Source organism: Fonsecaea pedrosoi (assembly GCF_000835455.1).
Source record: "Fonsecaea pedrosoi CBS 271.37 unplaced genomic scaffold supercont1.5, whole genome shotgun sequence".
Lineage (NCBI taxonomy): Eukaryota > Fungi > Ascomycota > Eurotiomycetes > Chaetothyriales > Herpotrichiellaceae > Fonsecaea > Fonsecaea pedrosoi.
The window spans coordinates 2530552-2547108 of record NW_013550611.1 but is presented as its reverse complement, the minus strand read 5'-3'; the positions used below and the strand labels follow the sequence as shown (position 1 = coordinate 2547108).

Genomic DNA, 16557 nt, shown 5'->3' with positions numbered 1-16557 from the left:
TCTTGTCTTTTTTGTTGATGTCCATTCTCGTCTATGCGTCTTACTCATCTCAGATATTACCGTATACAGGACCATGTTTTGCGTACCCGGTACTTCTGGACGACGCCATCGGTCAACGTTCGAATGTTACGACAACTCGCTTCCATGATGTTGTGAAATGTACCAAAGAATCGAGGAGTCTCCTGATTGAGTTAGGATCTAGGCTCTCTCGGCAGGGCCTGCAATTCGGCGTGTGGTCAGGATCGGCGTCTTGTCTTCTCAGGGACGTACATGTATTCGGCTAAGATTTCTCACCGCGGCCGGTTCCTCCAACCGCCGGCCAGTGGTCGCTCGCCATCACAGAACAGCTATAGCCGCCGACCGCAGCTTTCATTCCTAAAGCCTAAGGCCATGTACGGCTAGGATCGGCCTAGCTGCGATCGGCTCGGACGACATGGTTTCTGGTTACCGACAATGGAGCCTCACTTGCATGAATCTCGAGGAACACAAAGTCAGTAGACATTCCTAGAGCCTACGAAGATGATGTGGTACAAGGCTGTTTGTCTTGCTTGTTTCCAAATCGCCGTCGAGGATTCTGGTAGTCATGGCCGACTTTACGCAGCGGCTGAAGCCAGCAGACCCCCAATGCACTCAGATCCTGGCGGATGAGCGCGCTCGGTCCAGCATCGACACCGAGCAGCTTGCGAGACACTTGCTCACGGACGAGTTCCTCGAGCGGCAGAAGAGAATCTTGCGAGTTTTGGCGCGAGAGCCAGTCTTTTCGAAGCAGAACCAACTCAACCTGGGCCATCCGGAAAGATACCAACTCGGCCTCGCTCGAGCCAAAACGGTTACACGGCTCGCGACCAAACATGGCTGGGACGAACAAGACTACAACATGGCGAGCTATCTCATCGACGAGATGGGTCCTTATGCCTTGCAGCTTCTCCTGTTCAAAACATCGATTCGCGAACAAGGCAGCGACGCGCAAAAGGAGCATTGGCTTCCAAAAGTCGACAACTGGGAAATCATCGGCGCCTACTGCCAGACCGAACTCGGACACGGCAGTAACGTCAAGGGGCTGGAGTGCGTCGCCACATGGGACCCTCGGACGAGAGAGTTCGAAATACACAGTCCTACACTGACCGCCAGCAAGTGGTGGTGTGGAAGTCTAGGCAGGACCGCGAACCACGCCGTGGTGGTGGCACAGCTCCATGCGCCGGACCCGAAGACCAACCTCTACAAGTCGTACGGGCCGCACCAGTTTATCGTGCAGGTGCGCGATATGAAGACTTTCGAACCCTTGCCGAAGATCACCATTGGCGATATTGGGCCCAAGTACGGATACGCCGCCATGGACAATGGCTACATGCTCTTCGACCACCTAAGGGTGCCCTCGTCGGCGCTTTTGTCGAGGTACGCGAGGTTCAACGCCGAGCTTGGGATCCCGAATACCGCGTCAGAGAAGCCGGCGATGGTGTACGGCTCGTTGACGTATGTCCGCGCGCAGATCGTCATGCACGCCCGACTGGTGCTGGCGAGGGCGTGCACCGTCGCCGTGCGCTACCTCTCGATCAGACACCAGTTTCCGGATCGAGATGCGAAAGGCGACGCACCTGAGCAGGCCGTGTTGAACTACCCCACGGTGCAGATCAGGATTCTACCCCTGCTTGCCACAGTCTTTGCCCTTCACTACACTGGGGCCGCGATGGAGAGTCTCTACTGGCAGACTCGGGCGTCGATTGAACAAAAAGGCGATTTTTCGCGGCTAGGCGAGATGCACGCAAGCTCCTCGGGCTTGAAGTCGCTGTGCACGACCCTCGTGGCCGACGGGATCGAAACCTGCAGACGAGCGATGGGCGGGCACGGGTTCGGGGGCGACAGCGGCATGGTCGCCCTGAACAATGAGTACCTGTCCAAACCGACCGTTGAGGGGGACAATTGGATGATCACGCAACAGACGGCGACTTACCTGATCAAACGAATGTCCGAAGCCATCAAGTACCCGGGTACTCCGGCGCAGGAGCCAATAGATGTCCAGTTTAAAGAGTTCCTCCGTGCCCGGGACGTGGTCCCCGTTACATTTGACATTTTCGAGTGCGATGAGGACTTGGTCAAGGCGTTCCAACATCGCGCCGCGTACCTGTCTTATCAGCTCTATCAAGCCCGCGTGGTCGAATGCCGGCCGTGGACCAGCCTGATGATCTCCCTCCACAGAGCCAGCAAGGCGCACTCGGAAAGCCTGCTCGTTTCGAACTTTTACAACGCGGTGACTGCGGCGTCCAGCACCAGCTCCAGCCCGGACGGTGCACTAGACCGAGACACGGCATCGCTCCTCGGCGTGCTATTCCGACTCTTTGCGCTGTTCACGCTCGACGCCTCGGCGCTGGAATTCCTGACCTCCAACGCCGCCCAGGTCTCCCAGCTCCGACACACGACGCGCCGCATCGAGGCGCTCATGGTGCAGGTCCGGCCCCACGCCGTCCGGCTCGTCGACGCCTGGTCTATCCCTGACTACCTGCTCGCCAGCTCGCTGGGCCGGTACGACGGGGACGTGTACAACGACCTGTTCCGGCGCGCGCACGTGGTCAACCCGCTCAACCGCACGACGTTCAACCCCGACTGGACGACCGACGAGATCATCAAGGGCGAGGGTCCCGAGGCGGCGAGGAGACGGATCCGCCATCTCGCTCTGGGGGAGGCAGACGAGCGGACGGTCGGAGAGACGAGAGCGAGGTTGTGAGCTACAGCACCTAGACTGCGAGAGTGAAAAATATAGAATATAGTCCTCCACAAAAAATAGAGATATCCCATGATATCCCATCACAAGGCAAATGTGATCATACTTGGTTTTACCCCAAGGTTTCATTTTACTACTCCTGCCCGCTGTATTTCCTCCTTTTCTCCGGTCGACTTGATGACTTGATTTGTTGATTATGCCGGAATATAAAGGTGTTAGTACCAATGCGCTATATTGATACCCATCATTTCGGATCATGTACATCAGCATGGAGATTTGGGAGAGGCAGAGCTTGACGCATATATGGTTTCAAGAGCGGTCGAATGGATCATCTGTGGATTTCTAACGAGGCCCGAAGACAGAACTCCGTCCCTGAACCAGAGATAGTATCGGTAGCATGGAGATAGGTCTATACCCCGAGCGCCCTCTACAATCTCCCCCGCTGTTTGGCATGTGGCTTGTACAACCTCCGGCTCCTGTCCAACACGTCGACGGCTTCCCGCTCAATCCGATCGATCAGGTCTTTACACGAGGGAATGTCGTGGATCAGGCCGATGACCTGGCCGGCGGTCCAGACGCCAAAGTCCTTGTCGCCGTTGAGAAAGACCTGCCGGCCGCGCTTGCCGGAGACGTACGGCGCGACCTCGTCGAAGTTGCCCGTCGTGCTTTCGCGCTCGATCCGCGTCGCTTCGGCCGTCACCTTGTTCTTGAACAGGCGCGAGGTATTCCGCCAGCGGCGGAGGACGAGCTGGGTGTCGGTCTCCTGCGCGTCGACGATGGCCTGTTTGATGTGCTGGTGGATGGGGGCTTCGATCGTGCACATGAACCGCGTGCCCATGTTGATGCCCTCGGCGCCGAGGCTGAGGGCTGCCGCGAGGCCGTACCCGTCTGCGAAGCCGCCCGAGGCGATGAACGGGATACCGAGAGACTGTCTCGCGCGGGACAGGAGGATCAGGTTGGTGATGTCCGACTCGCCCACGTGTCCCGCGCACTCGAACCCGTCGATGCTCAGGAAATCCACCCCGAGCTTGACGGCCGACGCGGCGTGTCTGATGGTGGTGCATTTGTGCAGGACGGTGCAGCCTGCGTCTTTGAGTCGGGCGATCACCGGGCCTGGAGAGTTTCCTGCCGTCTCAATGATACGCACGCCCTCGTCAATGGCCACCTGCGCGTATTCCAGGTACGGCGGGGCGTTCAGCGTGGGCAGGAGGGTGATGTTGACGCCGAACGGCTTGTCGGTCATGGTCCTGCACTTCCGGATCTCGCTCCTCAGATCTTCAGGCGTCGGTTGCGTCAGGGCGGTAAGCTGGTGAGGAAAGGGTCAGTTTTTTTTTTTTTTTTTTGGTTCCTCTCTTCACAACAGTTTGTCAATGGCAAATCCGACATCGTGCCGTTTTACCTACAATCCCTAGGCCGCCGGCGTTGGACACGGCAGAGGCCAGCTCTGCGTAGCCGACCCATTGCATTCCACCCTGGACGACAGGGACTGGGGGTCCGAGTTAGCAGTGTGCAAGTTTAAATGAATCGTTTCTGAAAGGTATAGTAAATGGTAAAATACCTCGAATCCCCAGCCGACGTGTAAGTTCTGTTTCGAACGGCATGTTTGTTGGCACTGGCAAGCTAAGTCCGCACAGGATCACCGATTCTGTTGAACCTGGGCGAAATATCGTGTATCGTATAGTATCTATATATCCCAAGCGGCACAGAGTCGCACACAGGACAAGACCAAGCAAGGGCTAAAGGATATAAAAGGCAGATATACGTAGATCACTAGGAAGGTAGATAAATGGCAAGCTCCTACAAGGAACTAGCACGAGCACTGTCACTGTAGCTGTATCTGACCAGCGAGGTACAGATAGATAGATAGATCACCCTGGTATCCCTGATACCCACTTTCGAGCAGAGGCCGTGAGCCGGAGGGCAGGCACAGATGGCCTATCGGCGTGTGTCATGATTCAGGAGCGCGGCCGCAAGTGCTCGGTCCAGAAAGTTCAGAGGATATCCACTTAGTCAAATGAGAGGGATGTTGCCGGTGAGTGAGTGGGTGGACAGGAAGGGCCGTAGGTTGGTTGACAAAGAGCCGATCTGCGAGCCGGACAGCTTCCTTCTCAGGATGTATCGGGACTAACCTAGCCAGTGCTAGCTACTACCTACTAGCTACCAGCTGGCAGCATATACTTAGTTGTATGGGGGTGGTGTCTCGATACCCGATCAATGTCTGACCGTGTGATGGGAGGAAACCAGGCAACAAAACGAGGGGGGAGGGAAATAGTCTTAAATGTTGCCTTGTACAAGCATATGCATATGAATATATGGCCCCTTCAGTTGAGTGGCCCTTCCCATTCCCGGAATTTCTATTGTGATGGACAATTCATCCCTGATCCCGCGAGATATATACCTTTTTTCTATCTTGCAGTGGCTGCCGCCGCATCGTTCAAATTCCGATTGATGGCAATCAACTGGTTCTGAAACGTATCTAGCAAATCCCCGTACTCGTAGTCATCCAGGTCCACGTCCCTGAACCCTGCGGCGGCGATTTCTCGCGGGAGAATGGCCAAAGATCGGCCTGGAAACATTAGTTATTGAGTTTTCCTCAAGAGATTAGGAGGCGTAGCTAACCATTGATGGATTTATCGCTGGCGACGTATACCATGGCCCGGGCGGCGTCGGAGCCTTGACAGAATGAGATACCTTTGCTCAAGTAGTAGGCTTCGACTTGGGGAGGGCGGATGGCGGACGATATGAACCTTGTTGTCGGGTGGTTAATACGCAATACATTAAACCCTTGCCCCCTCCTGGTTTCTCATCAAAAGAGAGACAAAACATACCACGGACAGATATTGTTGTATCTCGTCTTGTCCAGAACACTGGTCCGACGAAGGCAACGCATCAGACCACGGCATCCCCATTTCGCCGCCGTGTACTGTGGCGACTCAGGCAAGTCCATAAACCCGGCCAGGCTGGCCGTGATCATAAAGCATCGATCTCTCTCCTCAGTGTCGGGCTGCCGGGCAAAGTAATGGCGCGCCAGCTTCAGCGTGTACATGACGCCGATGAGATCGATGTTGACGATACTCAGTTCTGGCTTGACCGCTTCATCGCTGTCTATTGAGGTGGTTGACTCGTTGTGAGCGACAGCTTAAATCACCGACAGAGATAGGAAAGGGGATAACCATACCGTCCACCTTGTGAAGAATATCTGCGCCGCTGATTCCCGCATTGGCAATGACGACATCGACGCTGTTGTGCGGCGACTTTGCTTTGGCGGCGTTGAACACTTGCACCTGGTCTTCCCACTTGGTCACATCGGCCTTGACGAAGTTGACGTTGGTTCTACCCCGAGTCAGCGGCGCCGCACATATATGTTATCCAGTGATCTGCTTGGGGGGGAAACGTCGGTCGTCAAACTCACAGTCCAAGTTGCGCCTCTACCTTTTTGCCCTCGGCCTCATTCACGTCGCAGAATGTCACAAAGGCGCTGTTGTGTGTTAGTGAAGACCAAGCCAGCGAGCAGAACCAGGAGAGAAAGGGGAGGGAAAACCAACTCAGCCTGAGCAAACAGCTTGACAGCTTCCAAACCCATTCCATTCGCACCTAATCACACATGGCACGGGACTGCGTTAGAACATTGTTGACTATAGTACCATAGCTTCTATAGGTGTGTTCAACTCACCTCCTGTGATGACGACGCTCTTCCCCTTGAGCCGCGACGTATCGGGCTCTCGGGTACAGTCTACCACTCCTTTTGCATATGCCATTGTTCTGAGGCTTGGGTGTCCTCGAACGTGGATGGAGAGATACAGAGAACAAGTTATCAAATAGGGCGCGGTACCGCAGTAATATGACTGGGAATCTATATAACTTGATCTGATCTCGACCTCGAGCTCTTGGGCATACGGATATAAACACTACGAGCAGGTAGATGGGAGGAAATATTCGGACACAATGTCTGACCTGGCGCGGGGCGCGGCGTTGCAGGGAGAAAAAGCAGTAGTATCAGTAAAAGGCAAAAAGCTAAACGACAACATCCATCCATACATGGACAACCCGAACCCATCAGTCGTAGCACTCTCTGTACGAGGTACATGGGATCTGGTGCTGCCTGTGGCCGAGTCGAGCCGATCGAGCAACTGAGTTCAGCCGAACGACGACCATCTGGGCCGATGATTTTGTACCAATGGCTTGGAGCTCGCATGACCCCAGACCCCAGACAAACTCCCGAGGCAAGGTCCGGGGATCGGACATAGACACGACACGGTACGGTGCGGTTACGGTGCCTTCCGTCGAGAATCTGCTCTGTCCCTCTAAGGCTCATGCATGACAAGCCAGACTGCGAGTTATAATTACCCGACTAACGTCTACTGGGAGTTGAGGATTCGCTGGACTAATCTCCAGAATGCTGCGGAGCTGTTTGCACGTAGATATGGACTCTGGAAGCAAGCGTCCATTGATGCCGTCGGCTGCAAATGTCCAACCCCATAGACCTGAGTATACGGCTTAAGCTAATCTATCTACAAGTACAAGAAAGCACCAGGACCATGTCGCAGTACAGGCGTAACGCAAGTCTTCCTCTGCCCATCGAACACCGAGTCCGCGATACAGGTGAAATATACGTCGGGAATAAGAAAATGCCTCCTCGACTCGACGACCTGGAGCGGCTGGTCACAGGTCGAAATCCGTGTCCGGCCTCAGGAGGTTCGAGCCCAGGAAATCCTGGACCCAGTCATCGTCCCGGCGCATCAGCGGACCCCACAGGTCATCCACGCCCAGGTTCAGCGTGTCGTCCACCTCGCTGAACGAGATGGGGAACTGTGGACTTCGGGGAGGATCGGTCGTGTTGGAACCGTCGGCATCGGCGACGGGTTTCGCGGTCGGGGTCGCAGACAGCCCGGTTTGCTCGACGATGACTTCCAACATGCGCAGCGTCCACTTCAGCGCACCCCAGTACTCGCACGTCTCCCGCATGTATGTCAGTCCCGTGTGGATCCGAGCCCGGGTCACAAACTTCTGGCCGGGGGAGATGTTTGGCTGGAGGGCGCTTTCAATGTGCAATGCCAGCACCGCAGAGACACAGGTCGTTCTGGAAACCCAGAGTCACACTCGTTAGTGGGCACGCTCGGGATTTGGGGGAAAAGTTACGAGGGTACACACAGGGGGTCATGCAGGGACATACAGCGACAGGGGAAACAGGTGCGCGATTCCGTTCTGGAGAACCCGTTCAATGACCGTGTCCACCTCGAACAAGGCATTCTCCTGCTTCTGCGCGGCTTCTTGGGCCTTCTCGTGGTCGTTGAACGATTGATACCGCTGCCGAAGAGCACGGCAAAGAATGCATTCCAGTCGATAGCTCAACGCAATGATCAATAGGATCCATATGTTTTGAGCCGTCCATTGGCCAACGCCCTGCAGGTGAAACTCGACTGGCAGTGCACACCGCCAGCTTGTGAGCGCATTTCCCACCCTCAGACAGTCCTCTTCTGACGGCGTCACTCCTGCTGTGCGGAATGTCTGGATAAATTGTCCGCCTAGCCCCGTACAACTTAGTCATGAGAGTCAGGGAGGGGATTGTCAAAGTGACGACGAGGCAACAATACATACATATGATTGACAATTTGCACGCCTCGAGGAAATAGAGCTTTTGTATACGAGGAATCGGGGGGATCAGATCGTCCCGGGGCTCCGCCGTCGGTGGTTCCCAGTCGTCTTCGGTGAGACTCTTTGTGTCAAAGTCGCAGTCGCGAATCCTCCTGACGGTATAGTGGCCCGACACATTCAAGAGGACGTCTCGGTTGTACAGCGCCCACCAGATTCGACGAAACAGCTTCGCCGTGCCCGGGCCCAAATTCTTGAAGACGTGTTCCCGGTGAAATCCCATCTGGATCGCCAGCCGCACCGAGTTTGTCAGCCAGTAGCGAAAGTCCCGGTCTGGCGAGAAGGACGGACTCAAGGAGCTCAGGATCAGGGAACCCTGGAGGAGCCGGAGCGGCCTCCTCTCGGCGCAAAAGTCGTAGAGCAATTGCGCCTTGGAATAGAATGACTTTTGCGCAGCCAGGCGGTCTGAGAAGCCAGCTTCAAGCAAGAGCTCCAGCGACATATAGGGAACCACATTGGCCAGCATCGCCGAGAGCACAAAGGGCGAGCACTGATCCGCTCTGTATTCCTGTATGAACTCTTCTCGGTCCAGTACGGGTGTATAGGGATAGACGCGCTCGAAATACAAACGAATCATTTTATCACTGTTTCCCCGTTAGCATTCGCCGTCACAAGTGGTCCCGGAGAAGACGAGCGACGAATTGCCTTACCGTGCCTCACGGGGCGGCATCCTAAAGGCGCCTTTGCGTTGTAAATATTCGTAGTCGACCGCGTCCATCTGAGGGTGACTTCGAGACGGATCCCCCGGGCGATGGGGATCTTTGAGGACGATGCGCACGAGTCTCCCGCGCTGCTTGCGTCCGAGGGCCTCGCCCAATATCGCAATCGAATCTTCGCCTTCCAACAGCTCGATGACTTCCCTGCCGCTTTCCGGGTGCGACAATTTCGTGGGCGATGCCCCGTCGAACGGCCACTTGGACATCTCCAAGTACATTTGCAGGTGTGCGTCTTCCTCCTCGACTGCTACGCAAGACTCGTCCGTCCCTTTTGCCACAGTTTCATGATCAGTCGCTTTGGAGCCCAGGGGACTGACGAGCCAGCAAGTGGAGGTGCGGGCAGACAACTCACCATCAGAGGCTTTTGTTCCAGAGTTGTGCTCGTTCGCTGGAGGATTGTCATCCAAGTTTGATATATTACGAGGGTCATCCAACAAGGGATTGATTTCGACCAGCGACGTCTAGACTTTTGTCAGCAACATGCAATGTGTCTACTCAACCAGGTTCATCCCACTGAATCAGCTCTCACGCCCATGTGATCAGAGCCCGGAAGTTGGGTTTCACCCAAAATATCTGGCACACTCGTGTACGACGCATTCGCTGTCTTTCTTCGTTTGACGCTGGTTTTTTCACGTGTTAGATCTGAAATGTATAGGTCTGCAGGAAGTGCCTGATCGTACCATCGTGGTCTCTCTGGGAAAGGTATACAGATATCTGCTCGGCCACTGGTGATACATCGAGTGCAGGGACTTCCTAGTCCCGAGGCGTTGCACTTGAGCTTGCGTTCGTGGCACGGAATGCAGGCCCTGCCCTTCTTGCGAGGTCTGTTGCCCTCGGACGTGGTCGCAGAGCCTTGTGTATCTCCATTCTCTACTCTCTGTGCGTCTTCTGTCGGAAATTCTGTCGCCATGGTGGATTACATGTGCGGGAAATTGAAGATAGTCGGGGTCGCTACAGAGCAGAGTCGCAACTTGGGAGCTTGACCTTGACGACTTACCACGAGCTTCGCAATTCTCTCACAATCGGAACCCAGAAAATCAAAACCCCCGCACCAAATAACTCAGCACCTGAGCCCCCGTGGGGCGCGAGGGGAGGTAACCGAGGGGGTTTAGTGATGATGGCGATATCATGGCGCCCAGCTGGTCACTTGGCTCACTGGGAGATTGGGCGATGGCGGCAAGGACCTCCTCCACTCCCATTCTCAAGTGCGTCAGTAGAACGAGGTTCTTGAGAACCAAGTGGAACCGGAGCCAAGTAAAGTTCTGTGGTCGTAGTGTCCGATAAAGACACTCGGCGCCGAAGCTTCGGCTCGTGGAAATCGTACTCGAGAATGATAGACAGTGCTGGAGGGCACAGGCGTGGGAGATCCAGCGTAGGGAGACCCTCCGCCCTCTGTAGTTGTGACTCTCCGAACCAGTCGGTTGAGCTATTTTGTACAATGGCCTTGTATGCAGACGGTAGAGAGCGATATAAGTTCTTGAGTTGTGGGGAGGTCAGCAAAAAACCAACGCAATTGCTCTAAGAACTTCTCCTTTCCTCGATATTTTGTACAGTCCAGGAACGCTTTGGCAAACTATTCGACACGAGACGTCCCAAGGCAAGACTCTTGAACTATCTCGTCGGACATGGCAGGTCTCCAGGGCAAGGTCATTGCAATCACCGGGGCAGCCTCCGGGATTGGAAAGGCTCTGTCCAAGATTTGCGCCTCTCGTGGCGCCACTTTGGCTCTAGCCGACATCCAGGATGAAGACCTGAAGCAAGTCGTGTCCGAAATCAGCAGGACTGGGGCCAAAGTCGTCGGAACCAAGGTAGATGTCGCCTCGAGCAAAGCTGTCGACGACTGGATCACATCGACTAGCCAGAAATTTGGCCGTCTGGATGGAGCAGCAAATCTGGCCGCGGTAGACGGCAAGACTCGTCTCTTCGCTGACCTTACCGACACGACCGACGAGGAATGGGATTACGTCCTGTCCATAAACTTGACGGGGCTCATGTACTGCGTCCGGGCCCAGCTGCGAGTAATGAAGGCGGGTGCCTCGATCGTCAATGTATCCAGCCTCGCCGGAGTCATGGGCAGGAATGGCATCTCGGCTTATTCGACGAGCAAACACGGAGTGGTAGGCCTGACCAGGACGGTGGCCAAAGACGTCGGACCAAAGGGCATCAGAGTGAACGCCATTGCGCCGTGAGTGGAAGCATTTCCGAGCCTCTTCTTTCTCCCTCCAATTTCATCGTAAAGGGGTATACGGGACTTTATACTAACCTGAGCGACGACAACGATAGTGGCCCGATTCAGACTCCACTGTTTGAGAGGCTGTTGAAAGAGGCCGGAGGTACCGACAGTGAACATCCTGTCACCAAGACATATCAGGGCATGGCTCTCAGGCGGTTGGGCCAGCCTGAGGAGCCGGCCAACCTCATTGCCTTTCTTCTCAGCGACGATGCCAGCTTTATTACTGGGGCGGTCTACTCTGTTGACGGAGGCATTGCGTGCTGAGGCAAGTGCCATAGTCGAGCACATCCTGCGGACGTAGAAGTGCATATACATCTACACAAATAGTATCTTTTGTTGAGACCTTGTGCCTTTCATAGTATCGAGCATAATTGTGGCTTCATTATCAACCCATCTGTTGTACCTCTGCCGGTGTCCTTCGAACCTTGATCGGGGTATACGCGGCTCTGATCTATACCGGCCCAGACCCCAAGTCCGGCTCAACAACTGAGTTTCACCACCATGAGCTAAACTCGTGGTCTCCCTGAAGGCAAAAAAAAAAGGGCTGTTAACGAACTTCTCGGGTCCTAAACAGACTTTGTCGGACTTTGTTCTCCTTGGTCGGCTTCTATCACAACAACTAGCTGCCGAGCACCGGCCGCATGATTCGGAAATACAAAGATATGGCGGATTGGTATTTAAAGAAACACGTTTTCTACCCCAGAATCCCCGTTGTAGTTCAAATTCCCCAGAATTCTCGGCAAGCTTTCATCTGTCCAATTCGTACAGACAGCAGCCACCATGACGATCGGCATCAGTACAAAGACAAGGTTGATTCCCCGGCCACGCAACGCCTACGTGCCTCTGATAGCCCTCTTTGTCGCTTTTGGCAGCTTGAGTAAGTCTTTTGTCGGGTATTGGTGAACGATGACAAAAAGTTGACCATCAACCCCAGGCTACGGATATGTATCCTCAGTGTTCGGGGCACTTCTTGGTAAGAGAACTCGATACGCGGGTAGAGCATTGGTACTCATGGATGTCCGTCTCTAGGGGTGCCCTCATGGTACGACTATATGGGGCTCGACATCCAAGGCAGCTACACAAACGCTGTACGTCTACAGACCCGCCTTCTCCATGCATCTACTGACCGAGTACAAGATCATCGGCACGGTCAATGGAGTTTACTCGGCAGGAGGTGATTCTGGTGCCTGGGCTCTCTCCAGGGATCTTCTACTGAGGACTTTGATACAGGTGCACTCGGCTGCGGATTCAATATATGGTCCTCGGAATACTATGGTCGTAAAAGAGGCCTGCAGATTGGCAGTCTGATCGCGACCATCGGAGCCATCATATCCACTGCATCGGTCAATATCCCCATGTTCGTCGTGAGCCGTTTCATCATGGTATGTGTTTCAGTAGACCCCGGTACCTTTCTCTCGCGCAACGGCCTGATTTATATCACTAGGGCTTCGGTATCGGTAGGAGAGCCGTGCCAGCATGAACACCATAGATTTCAGCTCACATACCCCATAGGAGAGCTGGTGACATTGGTTCCACTATATCAAGCCGAGATTGCACCTGCAGATTCACGTGGGTTCATGGTTGGAATGCACGGAGTGCTTATAGGTCCGTCCTTTCCTCGAGACATCTGGTTCAACTTGAGGAACCGCTTCTGACGGTTTGACAGGCACGGCGTATTGTTTGTCCTGTAAGATGGCTGGACTCACTTTGACCAGGGTTAGACGACTGACCCGAAGCCAGGTTTCGTCACGTACGGGTGTTCGTTTGCGAAATATGGACAGTTCCAGTGGCGATTTCCTCTGGGTGTCCAGATTGCGCCGACTGCCATCCTCTTTTTCGGCTCCTTTGCCCTTCCATACTCTCCACGGTGGCGTACGCTTGTTCTGATGACCTCACCCTGCTGAGCACCCCTTGCTGACTGTTCTCTAAAAGTGATGAGTCAAGGTCAGGACGACAAAGCTTGGGACACGCTTCGCCGCCTCCACGCCTCCAAATCCGACACTCATGACACTTACGCCCACGCCGAGTTCAGGCAGATCCGGGAGCAGATCAACTTCGAGCGCCGGCATAATGTAGTAGGCCCTTGGGGCCAAGCCAGATTGACTTTCCGCACCAAGAGTCTTATGCGACGCCTGGGATTGGGCTTTCTAGTACAATTCGGGAACATGTGCACCGGGTCGCTGGTTATCAGCAACTACAGTGCTCGCATATTTGCCACCCTGGGTCTCAAGGACCATATGCCGCTGCTAATGCTCAGTAAGTACAAGCAGATTGCCTCCCGGGGGTGACTCTTCATTCAGTGGACTGACCAGGGTGCTATAGGTCTGATGAACCTGCTCTGCATCTTTGGAAATTTGTCCTGTTCAATTCTCGTCGATAGGGTTGGCCGTCGAAGATATATGTGTAGGTGATCCTTGTTATACTGCCCCGAAGCATGTCATTGTTGACTCCATGGGTCTAGTGATCGGAATCGTGGGTCTCATTGTTTGTCTGGCGGGAGAGGCTGCCATGACAGCCCGTTTCGTCGAGACCGGATCTACTAACAAGGTCGGCCTGGGATTCGGCGTCTTCTTCATCTTCCTTTTTGTCCTATTTTACTCGGGATTCTGTGACGCCACCATGGTAAGCGATTGGTCCTTTGAACATTTTGCTTTGGCATTCACGCTGAAACTCGTCCTCCCCGCAGTATATCATTCCCTCTGAGATCTTTCCCATGGTGGTCCGAAGCTTCGGCATCTCGTTTAGCGTCATGGGTCAGTTCCTCGCCACCGTCATCCTCCTCGAGGTCGCCCCCACAGCGTTTTCCAACATCGGCTACAAGTTCTACATCATCTTGATCGCACTCAGTGTCGTGTACTGGCTTCTCGTATACTTCTACCTCCCCGAGACAAAAGGGAAGACACTGGAAGACATGGGTATCCTTTTCGGCGACGAGATCAACTTGAGCTTTGAGGAAGCGGTGTTGGAAGAGGAGGCGGCCGAGGCAGCAGACGTGGAGAAGGAAAAGGGAATGGCGAGGGCTGAGACCCACGAGAATATGATCTTCACAAAAGATGGGAAGAATTGAAACATGAGCACAGCTCCGCGTGTAGTCGAGCTTGCTAGCCTCAGGGGAGTGTCTGGACGCGGTGGACCTGCAAGAGTGGGGGAGGGTTCCACATGAAGTCTCAGAGGTCAGGATTCTCTTGGGGGGGGGGGAGAAGAACATGGAGAGAATGTAGCCAAGTCAAAAGAGCACTACTATTGTTTCTAGGCCGTTTTCTGTCCCTTGCAGACCGCGTCTGCTGGCCTAGTGAGTCTGTGGATATGGTAGATGCCGATCAGCCGGGAGCCGCAGCCTTGCACTTGCCGAGCCGACACAGACGAGGCTGAACGAAGCAGGGGCCACAAGGCCACCAGTGCCGGCCTGTAACGATCCCATGCAAGGCCATTCCCTTTATTCATTCAGATCTAGCTACGTATGTAGCAGAGACTCCTTTCTACAAGCATGTGTTCCTCGATCGTGCATCCTATTCTCTGTTCCCCCCTTTGCAACTACTTTCGACAACTCTTCCAGATACCGTCTTCCTGTCGTGTGGTCAAAGGCCGTGGCCACGGATTATGCATTCAAGCCGACAGTGCCAACGGTTCTTGCAGAGTTTGATACGCCCCGAAAACAGCAATCCCATATCCAATCAACGATGATGTCGTCCGTCTTGTTTCGTACACCCGGATCGATCCAAGATGATCCCATGGCATAGACATGTAACTGGCCCGGCTCGATCACGAGTTTGTGCTCGATATCCGCAGCCTCACAGACGTCCGCCCACCGTTTCCCCTCCTGGGTCACCACTTCGGCAGAACCCACGAATATCAATTGTCGGTGGAGACCCTTGAGCTCGCTGGGTTTCCTGCGCAGCGGATTGATCTCGGCGTCAGATCCCTTCAGGCCCGTGCCTCGGAGAAACATGTCGGTGAATAAGGGGAGGATCGTGTTCCCTGTGACGACGTAGTCGGTTTCGACCGAGGCGTTCCCGCCCCTGAATGCGTCGAGGGCGAGGTCCAGCCACGGCGACACGAGCACCGAGCCCGCGGGCTGAGGTAGGCCGAGTTCGAGAAGTTTCAGACCAGTCAACACCATCAGGCCACCTATATATACAGTCTTTGGTGAGTTATAGGGACGAAGGGAAGCTCTCGGACCCCAGCGAGGACATAGATGCAGACAACAGACACACGCACCTCCGGCGGAGTCACCCATGAACACAATCCTAGACGGGGATATCCCCAAGTCCAGCAGATATCGATACGCTCCGAGCATTGATTCGAGTTGGGCCGGATGTGCAGCCTCGGTCGTCAGCGCTGTTTGCATATCTCAGCTTTCCTGCCGTGTCCCAATAGAGAGATGGCAGCTCGCAACATACGGTATTCGATGGTGACGAAGACCAAGTCCATCCCCTTTTTCTCCCGGGCGAACCTGATCCAACGCTCCATGTAGCGCAGATACATCCTTGCTTCTCCACGGGCATAACCGCCACCGTGGGCGAAGAGCACTACGCATGTCCTGGATGCGGCCTCGCTTTGGCCGTGACTTTCACCGTTGGCAATAGATTCGAGGTCGCTCGTTCCCGGGATAACATATCCCATCCAGGTCTTTCCCTCCACCCTCTGCGCCCGCGTCGGGGATGCCAAAATCGGCAGGCGATGGACCAGCTCAGGGTAATGCATGCTGCAAGACGACAAGTAGGCACGGTGGAAGAGGATGCGCAGCGATTGAAATGCCGGAAGCTGCGGCAGCAGGATCCGCCTGGCCACCGCGAACAGACATTGTGTGAGAAAGGTATAAGTAAACAGCAAGGATTTCAATGGCGAACGAATGAGAAGGAACAAGAGGTTGGCCATTCTTTTTTTTCCCGCGCCTTCTTTTCGGGATGCCCCTTTCACTGTTGTTGCTGCGTGCTGCGTAAATATGTCTCCGTACATCCAGATAAATCTGGGAACAGTAATTGAAATGTCTTGGAAGGTGGCAGTCCACCTCAGGATAGGTAGAGGGCCGACACGACATTGGAGTAGTGTCTCCTGTCCAACGGTCCCCCGACTTTCCTTCCTTTGACCTCTTCCCAGCCGAGGAGGATGTGGGGTTCCCATCTATGGTTAACCCCTACACGCTTCGATGAAAGTCCTGACGCCCGATTGGACGAGCAGGGTTTCTTCGGAGCCGAATGAGGAGAGGGAGGCTTACGGGCTCGTCTCAAATAAGT

At 54.6% G+C, this 16557-nt stretch overlaps 7 protein-coding genes across 7 annotated transcripts; 3 read left to right on the top strand and 4 right to left on the bottom strand.

Annotated features, from left to right (window-relative positions):
- Positions 1-583: 583 nt before the first annotated feature.
- Positions 584-2722, top strand: Z517_08394 (uncharacterized protein; the record flags this gene model as incomplete). The annotated part of the gene is made up of 1 exon (XM_013426910.1): positions 584-2722. One exon carries the CDS (start codon positions 584-586, stop codon positions 2720-2722), a length of 2139 nt encoding a protein of 712 aa, XP_013282364.1.
- Positions 2723-3146: 424 nt separating this feature from the next.
- On the bottom strand, positions 3147-4320 carry Z517_08393 (uncharacterized protein; the record flags this gene model as incomplete). Its single annotated transcript, XM_013426909.1, has 3 exons — positions 3147-4025; positions 4123-4205; positions 4278-4320. 3 exons carry the CDS (start codon positions 4318-4320, stop codon positions 3147-3149), a joined length of 1005 nt encoding a protein of 334 aa, XP_013282363.1.
- Positions 4321-5124: 804 nt separating this feature from the next.
- Positions 5125-6477, bottom strand: Z517_08392 (uncharacterized protein; the record flags this gene model as incomplete). The annotated part of the gene is made up of 7 exons (XM_013426908.1): positions 5125-5285; positions 5339-5466; positions 5548-5824; positions 5898-6052; positions 6132-6197; positions 6265-6313; positions 6393-6477. 7 exons carry the CDS (start codon positions 6475-6477, stop codon positions 5125-5127), a joined length of 921 nt encoding a protein of 306 aa, XP_013282362.1.
- Positions 6478-7381: 904 nt separating this feature from the next.
- Positions 7382-9997, bottom strand: Z517_08391 (uncharacterized protein; the record flags this gene model as incomplete). Its single annotated transcript, XM_013426907.1, has 5 exons — positions 7382-7799; positions 7893-8244; positions 8318-8955; positions 9022-9548; positions 9617-9997. The coding sequence occupies 5 exons, from the start codon at positions 9995-9997 to the stop codon at positions 7382-7384; spliced, it is 2316 nt and encodes a 771-aa protein (XP_013282361.1).
- A 715-nt stretch (positions 9998-10712) lies between these two features.
- On the top strand, positions 10713-11584 carry Z517_08390 (uncharacterized protein; the record flags this gene model as incomplete). Its single annotated transcript, XM_013426906.1, has 2 exons — positions 10713-11272; positions 11371-11584. 2 exons carry the CDS (start codon positions 10713-10715, stop codon positions 11582-11584), a joined length of 774 nt encoding a protein of 257 aa, XP_013282360.1.
- A 516-nt stretch (positions 11585-12100) lies between these two features.
- Z517_08389 (uncharacterized protein) lies at positions 12101-14387 on the top strand (the record flags this gene model as incomplete). Its single annotated transcript, XM_013426905.1, has 11 exons — positions 12101-12197; positions 12255-12293; positions 12350-12408; positions 12458-12494; positions 12551-12702; positions 12817-12925; positions 12987-13007; positions 13061-13192; positions 13253-13576; positions 13701-13942; positions 14007-14387. 11 exons carry the CDS (start codon positions 12101-12103, stop codon positions 14385-14387), a joined length of 1593 nt encoding a protein of 530 aa, XP_013282359.1.
- A 531-nt stretch (positions 14388-14918) lies between these two features.
- Positions 14919-16024, bottom strand: Z517_08388 (uncharacterized protein; the record flags this gene model as incomplete). The annotated part of the gene is made up of 3 exons (XM_013426904.1): positions 14919-15448; positions 15539-15658; positions 15721-16024. 3 exons carry the CDS (start codon positions 16022-16024, stop codon positions 14919-14921), a joined length of 954 nt encoding a protein of 317 aa, XP_013282358.1.
- Between the last annotated feature and the right edge of the window lie 533 nt (positions 16025-16557).